Source organism: Echiichthys vipera (genome assembly GCF_963691815.1).
Source record: "Echiichthys vipera genome assembly, chromosome: 2".
NCBI classification, from domain to species: Eukaryota; Metazoa; Chordata; class Actinopteri; order Perciformes; family Trachinidae; genus Echiichthys; species Echiichthys vipera.
In genome coordinates, this window is record NC_139827.1 from 16,407,680 (window position 1) to 16,417,785 (window position 10,106).

Here is a 10,106-nt window from a genome sequence, read left to right on the forward strand (position 1 = left end):
CTTCTTCGTACCAGTGTCAATGTTGTCCCACTCTTTGAATTAGTGTTGCAACTGTTTCATGATATTTTGTAATATCTTAACAAACACACATACAAATTTTGTAAATACATAAACTATAAATGTTGTACTTTTTTCTCAAATACACTAACTACAGTCATCAGATGGATTCCTTCACTCATTCAAAAATAGTATTATATTGCATGTAAAAACATATGAATAGCTTAATGCATTTATATAGAATGAACTGAAAGATAAACACTAAGAAGAAGAAAAAGCTAAAAGCTACAATAATAAAATGGTGCTAAATTAATACAAATAAATACATATCTAAAAAACAAAATGGGCCATTCTGCATAATATCTACTTTACCTTTATGTTTCAGTATTGTAGTGCACATACAGTTGCAATATAAAACATGATTGTGTATTTTTCAGTTGTGGTGTTGCTGCGTTTGCTAAAAGTCTACCGCTCAAATTTCCAAAAACAGCCCCAAAATTCCGATTGAAGCCTGCGGTGCAGTTTGAACGAGTAATAATAGGTTATCTGTTTGATATTCATGCTGAACACTGCTACAGGCTGCTTCAGGCTGCAGAGGTAGACAAGAATTCGGTGTGTGTTGTGATATGGAGGCCTGTTTTTAAAGCAGGACCTCAACTACACACTCAAACGGACCAATAATAAACAAGGGAAGGAGAAATGTGCACATGCATCTTTCGTGATATTACATCGGCAGCAGCAAAGGTTGTTTATCTGGCTCCAATTAACTGTTCAGTGAATGAACATAGTACTTTTGATGTGTTATAATATACATATTTTTTGTTTTCTTCATTCTGATCTTTTATAATAAAGCGACCTCCCTTCTGACCAAACTTATCTGATATTATTATTGTTGTTATATAATTAGTTGTGTGGAAATGTGGAATTTGTTTTTGTGATTTTTTGTGGTGCTCCTCGTTTCGCGCAGGTAAGTCTTCGTAAAAACAAAAAAAAAATGTGTATATAGTCAAGCAAATGCTGTAGTATAAGATTATTTGATCGTGACCTTGTTAGATTTAATTCAAATTGCACAGAATCTGTAGATTGAATCACATTTTATTCCAAACAGGAACTGTACAATATCAGTTATTCAAATAGTTAAATATGGAGGCCTGTTTGCAAGCGCATAGTCCATCATTATTAAAACTGTATTTAATGCACTGTAGGCTATTCCGGTTTTATCCTCAGGCTGAGAGCAAGAAGATTTCGTACATTAAATAAAATTAGACGAAACTTTTAGGATCCCAGTGGGGAGACTGGACAGCTGAGAAACAGGGTAGTTGGGGATCATTCCGTGCAGCGACACAGGAGGCATGAACGAGCAGTTTGGAGCCAGAGACGGGACAGCGGGGCAGCGTCCCGGGTCGAAATGTTCAAAGGTTAGACACGAGGGGAAATTCTTGGAGAGGAGCGAGGAGAGTGCGGGTATGATGCTTCTCACAGACGGGATGCTGGGACCGGTGTGGGGGCTTAATGGACTTCTTAAGCCCAGGTCATGGAACAAATCAGGACCCTGGAGACAAGAAGTCATCCTGTGCGCTCCCGGGAGAGGAAACACCGGCACGCTGCGCTCCTTCGCCCTGGAGTCCTCCATCGCTCCCAGATAGAAATGTTGCCTCTTGAAGCGTTTCCTCCGCCGAAGAAAACTCCCGTTTTCAAACATATCGGCCGACATGGGATCCAAAGTCCAATAATTCCCCTTGCCAGGATTCCCAGGTTCCCGGGGCATCTTCACGAAGCAGTCATTTAGAGACAAGTTGTGACGGATCGAGTTCTGCCACGCAGGGAACTTCTCCCGGTAATACGCAAAGCGCTGGCTGATAAAGTCACATATCTCACTGAGGGTGAGCCTCTTTTTCGGGCTCTGGAGGATGGCCATGGTGATGAGAGCTATGTATGAGTACGGGGGCTTCATCGTGGGGGTTCTCCCGCCTGGACCATCCTGAAGCCGGGCTGCACAGTGTCCCTCCTCCCGGACTTCAGGAGTGAAGGATGAAGCGCTACTCGTTGTCTTCTTCCCATCTTCACTAACGTGCTTCAGTCCCTCCACGTCAATGTCCGTCTCCTTCATGAGTTTGCTGTCCAAGGTCATGGTCCGGAGTGTCCGGTGGCACGGCGGCCCAACAGGCGCTAATCTCGCCTGTCTTGGACACAACAGGCGCAGACCTCCTTCTGCCCTTTCATTCACAAAAAAAGGTTGTGCATCTGACTTCATCTTTTTAGCCTCCCACTCCAAACTTTCTCCTCCTCCTCAAAGCCGTCCGTCTTCATCAAACAATAACAATAGGAGCTCTCAAACCCAAACTATACTTTGGCTACTTAATATTCATGATAAGCTAAACACAATGATTATCCACGTATCTCAAACATCTCGACGTCGTTTAAGTACAATATGTTTTTTCCCATATGGTTAACATGATTGGCTCTGGATTACCTTATTTTATTTTTGTAGCTACAGTTTCTAATTTAACTCAATTTAAATTATTATGGTATTTATGTTGCAGCCATGTGAAAGAACACACACAGACATACACATAAATCTATCAACATAATCATTCTTTTTTTTTTAAATCTGTAAAACGATGCAAAAAAACAACAACCATGCAATCTCACATAACACAATATACAGAAAGCCTTTGTACATCCAGTCATCAGTAGTTAAAATCACCAATTGAAGACGCTTATCAGGATCATTTAAAAGTTTGATGGCATGAGAGATAAAATCTGAAAACAGATCAGCTGGCCCTACTTTACTACACTGGGTGCTTTTCAAATGTGCAGGTCTATATGTGATTCTTTTTTCTTTTTACATCTATATGTTTTTATTATATTGTGGTTTAATGGTTCAAACATTCATTAGGGTTTAATGTTTACTGTTGAGTTACCACAGCAGGTGAGATGGTTTTAGTTTGAAACATGCTTAATGTAAGAATGAACCCAGCACACTTGTTTTATTGAGCTTGTTTCTATCTTTTATGTTCTTGGCTTACACAGCGTTCATTTCCTTCTGAGTTGCTCATTGCCGGATGGTTTGGCACATGGTGACAGAGGCAACGCTGGCTGTTTCAAATAAGAGGAAGACGTAATCCGTTTTGAAATAATAGCTGCACTGTATCAATTCATGTGCGGCCACCCACTTGGCAAAAGGGCCTGTACTGCAGGGTGGGCTGAGGAAACTGTGGGAAGTTGCTATAATGAACAATTCTTCATTGTACCTCTCCAGATAATTTAATGTGATATATGTACCCCTCTGAAACTATTCTACTATTTTATAATCATTGCATTTTCATAGGGGGTTTACATTAAGAGCAGATGTTATACATACTACATAAAGAACCAGGAAATAAATTGGATGTTTCATACTCAATTTAATACAAACCAAAACCCATGCAAGACACACAAATATATCTTTTTTCTACTCACAGAAAACAGCAATGCTAAGGAAATCAGTGAACCAATTAAACTGTCAACAAACCAAAGAAAACAAACAAAAAAACAACCAGAATGAGATACGATGACAAAGACAATAAATAACTTAATTTAACATGTGCAACTAAAATGTGTATCCACCAAACAGTCTCGCTGTCAAGGTCAAGAGAAGTAAGTTGTTTTGCTGTAAATAACAGAGAACACAGCACTGAGCTCAGGTTGCAGTGTTTGGTCCTGCACAGAAATAACTTTCTACTGCAGCCATCTGGCACAGCTGACCATTATACACAGGCAACATTGAAGCCATTTAGATTAAATTAAAAATAAACTTTCCACTCAATGTGTCCACTTCTTATAGTAGCCCTTCAGTATCCCATTAATACTACTTAATACAACTGCCTGAGTTTCATCAATATAGACCTCCTTCTGTAGAGAAAAACTAACCCATCACCTTAATAATTTCTTTCACACATGCTACATACAGGTTAGCATGTAGTACAAATAGGATCAGTACAGTACAGAAGATCATTTTTCAGACATACATACTGTTTGTTTTTTCCCCTGATGTATACAGCACCTTGATAATCAGTGCTGTTTCCTGAGCTAGAGCATTGTAGTAGTGAAACCAATTTAAATATGGAGTCAAGTAAGATGCAAGAAGCTGGTGTGCTGCTGCTCTGTGTTTGCATTCCCACCTGTAGTGAACTGTAGCAGACTAGAACTATGGGAGCACAGACTGTAGTCTTGAACTGTCATGTGCTTATGTGTGTAGAGCTTTTTGGCACATGTGGATATAAAAACCTTTGCTCTGTGTGTACCCTACGTGGTGCGTTTCCTCTGAGCTGTGGTCAGCCTCACACAGTTTCCACACTTGAGGCAGCAAGAGTTGGAGTTGCCCTCTTTCCTCGGGATATGCCAGCAGTTGACACAGCGCACTCTGTACTTCTTGTACCTTAAAAAGACAGAGAAAAAAAACCTTGGTGATTAAACTCTTTTCTTAGATTGGATTTATCTATGACATGTATGTTTGAAATGCCCCAGTTCATGATTACAAATCTAGGATCCCTGTAACACATAAACTGGTGTTTATTTCAGCAGGCTTAGAGTATGAAAGACAAAAAACACAAGGCAATCAACACTTTAATCCTCAGATTAATTGTTGTAAAAAGTGCAGTAAGTATCTCATGTAAGCAGTAAAGTTTGTGCGACATGTATTGAGACTTCTGTGAGTACACACTATGAATACATTAATTGACTTTAGGCTACCTCTGCAAGTAATTTTTGGCACTTTTGTGGCTTTCTAAGAGGCGTACCATATATAGCAGTTTATGGGGCAGCAGAAGCTCAGTCTCTGGGAACTTAGCTCTGGAGTTGTGGGGTCACTGGTTCAAGCCCCTGTACGGACCAAGTGCAAAGTGCCCTTGAGCAATGTATCACCCCCCCAACTGCTCGTCAGGCTCCAAGTTATGCATTTTTCTTCAGATGGAAAATGAGCAAGCCAATCAGCGTCCTGTGAGGAGCTAATTATTGATTACTATTACATTATTGAAATGAAAGATATGACAGGAAAACCAAACAATATCTGGATACAAATATATACAGTCAAATGCAATTCTTTATTTCATTTTAGATGGTATAATTTGTCAGTAATTAACTTTATGAATAATGATCAGTCTTCATGGCCGAATCATTATGGACCTCAATGTTTGTATTATATTTATATTCCTGAATGCTTGCTTAAAAGTTGAGATTAAATTGAACTGAATTGAAATGTGGCTTTACACTCCTGTCGTGATCGAATAGTTATGAAGTATCTACAATACGTGTTGTATATGGCTTCAGGTACGTGTTTGTAAAACAGCCAGCAGTGTTGATATGAATTACCTTATTCCACAAGCATTACAGAGTGGGGTGCCATCCTCTGCATCCCTCCACATGGGGGTCTTCCTGGTGCAGCATGATGCACAGACTTTACCCTCTAATGAAACACAAAGGAAACATATCTTAAGTCAGTCAGAAATGTTGTGTACTTCAAAACAGTTTCATGATGTAACCAAACATTTCCTAGAAATGACCACTACATTTCATCTCAAAAGTTATCCACAGTGTGACCTGGAGGAGTATTGTGCATTTCTATAATACAAAAAGATTTGTATGTGACAAAAAATATTCTTACGAAATTCCAATATTGAAGGTTTGTTATTTCAAATGTGTTAGGGAGAAGAGGTGCTAATCACTACAATGAATTTGAAAATGACTTCAGGTTTTATACAGCTGCCACTGGAAATTCAGCCACTTGAAACATTGGCTGAAGAGTAGAAGTGTTTTTTAGGTTTCCCCAAATACCCATCAAATGTGCACCACCTGTCCAGAGTGATGGTCTCAAGTCACATGTTTTGATGTGGTGGCACCCTCTATTGGTGAAAATCTGCATTTCATTCAAATACATAGTTCTGATGCATTCATTTGAAACACATAACATGGAAGCATTTATATTTGAAGTGACTGAACGTGTTATTATATAATTATTAAGTTCAAATATATTATCTCTTCCTGAGGTTTTCCCTTTTATTCCCCCAATTACATTTTTGTTTTTACAGAATTGTTTATCTGAATTGAGGCACTGATGAGTTTGAATAGGCCTATGTTTATGGATTTAAATGCCTTCTGAGACATATGTGATTCTTTTTTTTACTCAAAATGATACATTTCATTATTGAGATTAATCGTTTAAAATTGTAGGGGCTCCATATAAAAAAAAAATAAACATAAACTGACATCAGCTTCCCAGAACAGTGCAGGCACTCACTGGAAACACTGGCCGTCGGGTTACTCTCCTCATCCGAGCTGATCGTTTTAAGGGATTTCTGGACCGTCCGTGTCCTCAGCTTCGGTTTTCTCACACTCTTGCGGAGCTCCCTGCTGCAGCAGAGACCAATAATGTGTGTTAACCTGACTTAATGTACGTTTTCATCACATTCTTCTAAATGACCATGTGAACACGTAGTGAATCTGTCATTACCTGTAGTTTGAAGTTATGAGGAGCCGACACTGTTCTCTATTATCATCCAGCCGCGTGTCCATCCTGAACATCACTCCCTGGAAGCCTGGGTCTTGGATATTAACACTCCGGCTTGGATTAGGTTGTTTTCTAGGAGTCTTGGTTCTCCACTGCTGTGTCGATGGAGCAACAATGTCCTCCTTTTGCACTGACCTGGGTTTTGGTTTTGATGTTGCAGAAGATGAATTGTTTATTTCTCCATTACAGCTTGAGGATTTCGGTTGTGCAAACACAGGACAGTTTTTCTCTATGTGCGCATCTGCACATTCTGGTTCAGATGCTGTGAGTTTGTCATCTTGTTTTGAAAGTAAGAGGCACTTGTCTGTAGTGCCAAATAAAAGTGATGCTGATTGTGAAGAAGGCAGGACGGGGCTCAGAGGGGGCAGCTGGGTGTCACATGAGGGCTCTGTAGTCAAAGCAAGGTTTGAGTTGTGATCTAGTATTAGTACTGGCTTTGACAGAGCTACACTTGCATCTTCACTTGAATTAAAAGTCAGGGATGCATTGGGTATGTTTGTTTGTGACAAAACATTTTCAGAGAAGGGTACATGCAGAATATGTTCAGAAGAGACGTTCTTACACTCCTGGTTCCCCTCAGATTGTCTGTTAACACTGAACACTGAAACAGTGTCTGCTTTTTCAGCAGTCTGCGACTGAACCCAACAGCCCACTTTGGAGTCTTTCCTAAAGCACTGTGGTTTATAACTTCCGGCTCTGTTGCAGTCCTCTCTCACATCTTCCACAAGGCCGACACGGGCTTGGATGTCTTGCTTATCATAGATGAGAAGAGATGGTCTCAAAGTGCATTCTACACTTACACAGTCCACCTGATCGGTTACATCTGCTGCTGCAGTTGATTTGTCTATTAAATGGCCTATTTTTTCCGTAGATGATACTGAACTTGGGTCTGTCTCCTCTACATCTATTTGATGCAGGAGCCTCTCACACTGCAGATTGATCAGACTCAGTACTTTCCAGGGGCTGTTACATTTAGGATGTGGCTCAACTAAAGTTGTGCACTTGCTGTTGTGACTTTCCCCCTTCACTTTTTTCATCTGTTTATGAGGTGACTTACGAGACAAACTGCGCTGGCAGGAACTATTAGAGATCTGAAACAGATGTGCATCCTCTTCCTCTTTTTTAACTGTAAAAGGACCTTCCCTAGAAGTCTCATGTAGCCACATGGAGGCCGCATTTGTGTCCAGGAAACTGTTGTGGACGGGGGATGCTAGCTTGGAAACCTCTTGGAAAAGGTAGAAGAGTGTTGAGCAGGAGACATCATGTTCAAGTGTGCTCTGGTTTCCCTGGATGAAGGCAGTTTGTGTCCTTGGTCCTGTGCTCATGCTGAGGAAGTGGCTGTATCATAGAAACAAACAGCTTCTAGATTAGTAGTTCCCAACCTGGGGGTCAGGGTTCTCTCAAGGTAGGAAATAATACAAATCTTTTCTTGTAAAATATTGCATATTTTTTTATTCTTCAGGCTGATAAATGCCTTTCAAATAAAACAGTCTGAGGGGGAAAAAAACATCTCTTCAAATATGGAATAGATACGCAGCAATAAGTGGCCAGTAAATACTGCTTTATATTAATAAGTCACACCTTTTAAAGGTTGGGACCCACTAAACTAGAGGCCCCCCATGGTCACTCATAATTTTTATCTTAAGGATGTTATATGTTACAAATTCATGTGAATAACTTTTTTTATTTTACTTGGGAAATGTTTAATCCATAAGCAAAAGTTATGAGGTTATCGACCCTTATTTCATTTTTTTTAGTGGAATTTAAGTCACTTAAATTTAAATCGCTTTCCCTAATAGATAATAAAGAAGCACTAGATTTATAGACTGTTACATTTATACTGTTTAGATAACTGTATAATGAATTCACCCATGTTGTAGTGTGATTTCATGTGCATCCTGTTACAATTTGTGTTGTATGTATGTTCTGTATGTGTCTTGTACTTTGTTATTTACTCTGCTCTCTGAAATTGTATTGTGTATCTGTATGTCTGACTATGATTGTAATTTTTGATGAACAGAAAAAAAACTATGCTAGAAGCTGAATTTGATTTAAAACAGTGGTGGGCTGCAACATATTACATCATTTTAGATTATAACCATGGCTAATTTGAGCTACAAATGCCACAGTAAGCAGATAAGCTAGGTTAGGACTGTTTCTGTTTAACATTTTTGCTTTCAAACTGTGGCCAACGGTGACAGTTATGTTAGGCTGTTGAGAATGTAAGCTTTGGGATAGTTTTCGGTAAATGTTTATTTAGGCCCACATTATTAGATATGCAAATATGTGCTAATGGGTGGTGGTGGGGGGACTAGAGTAATTTCCTGTTTTTTTAAAAGCCTACGCTGCACTGTCTTTTCTTGAAAAAATACAGGATGACATGAAGCGGAATTGTATCAATAAAGAAATAATATATGTATGTTACTCACCGGAAGGACTGTAACAAAGCGTCGAACTTCCAGTGTAGTTTAAATGAGTTCTAGAACACAAAAGTAGCACTTTCTGCGTTATAGAATGTCGGAAAGGAACATTTTCGCGGTTTTTGCGGAGTTTGACTGTCGCGAGCGCATAAGCAGGGCCGGATTGGATATTAACACAATATCAATGCTGAGAATCACTGTTAGTATGACTGTTAATGTAACCCTCCGCCTGTAGGCGATTCACCTCTCATATTAGTGACTCCACTTAGATCTAAATGTTTTGGACTAAAACAAAAATGGAGTTCTTATGGTTAGTTAGGTCTGTAGCAACTGATTCGATTGGTGCATCAACTGTGGGCATTCTGAGGCATATAAGCTACAGTTTTTGCACATCATTTGTAGATCTACCAGAGCTGCATGCAGGCAAAATTGTCGCATATTCTAATGAATTAACTGTGATCTTACAACTGGCCCTTTATTCACATTAGCATTACCGATCCATGTCTATTTTTGACCTGTCATGGCCTCTTAATGCCAACTACGTCCTTAACATTTCGGACCCCAGACAACAGTTAAAAATCAAATTCAAATAGTTTCAGTACAGTCCAAGCCAGTTAACACATGATCGCTGTGCACTCCCGTGGATGCTCACCTTCGATCTTCAAATCAATCATCAACTCAATGATGAAGTGTGCGGACGTACTGGGATGAATGGGAGTGAAGTCAAAGAGTGCTGCAGCTGGTTGCTATGACTGTGTCGTGTTTTGGACAAGGAGGAGTTTACGCGGGTGTTTTTGGTTTGCTTGATTACACCTGCTGGGGAATAAAAGTGTCGTCCACACACATCTCTGCTTTCCCTAGACAGGCGCTGCAGAGCGTTTTCTGAGACAACGTAAATGCCCGTTTAGATATGTGCTGGGTAGTAAAGCACAACTTTTAAACCAGTGGCCTCCTGCTGATAATACAGTTAAACTTTGATTATTATTCGGATAAACAGTGATGCTTCATTGTATGAAGTGTTTCAAGTTACTGGGTAAAAAGGGCAGTGTTCAAAATAACTTTTAAAACTGATTTTATTGCACAACTTTAAATATTTGTAATTTCAAGACATGATATACACAATTGACTTACATTTGTGCGTA

At 39.5% G+C, this 10,106-nt stretch overlaps 1 protein-coding gene across 1 annotated transcript; it reads right to left on the reverse strand.

Moving 5' to 3' along the window:
- Positions 1-1,249: 1,249 nt before the first annotated feature.
- On the reverse strand, positions 1,250-2,159 carry LOC310964118 (forkhead box protein D1-like; the record flags this gene model as incomplete). The annotated part of the gene is made up of 1 exon (XM_083937125.1): positions 1,250-2,159. The coding sequence occupies exon 1, from the start codon at positions 2,126-2,128 to the stop codon at positions 1,250-1,252; it is 879 nt and encodes a 292-aa protein (XP_083793251.1). The 5' UTR covers positions 2,129-2,159.
- Positions 2,160-10,106: the final 7,947 nt, after the last annotated feature.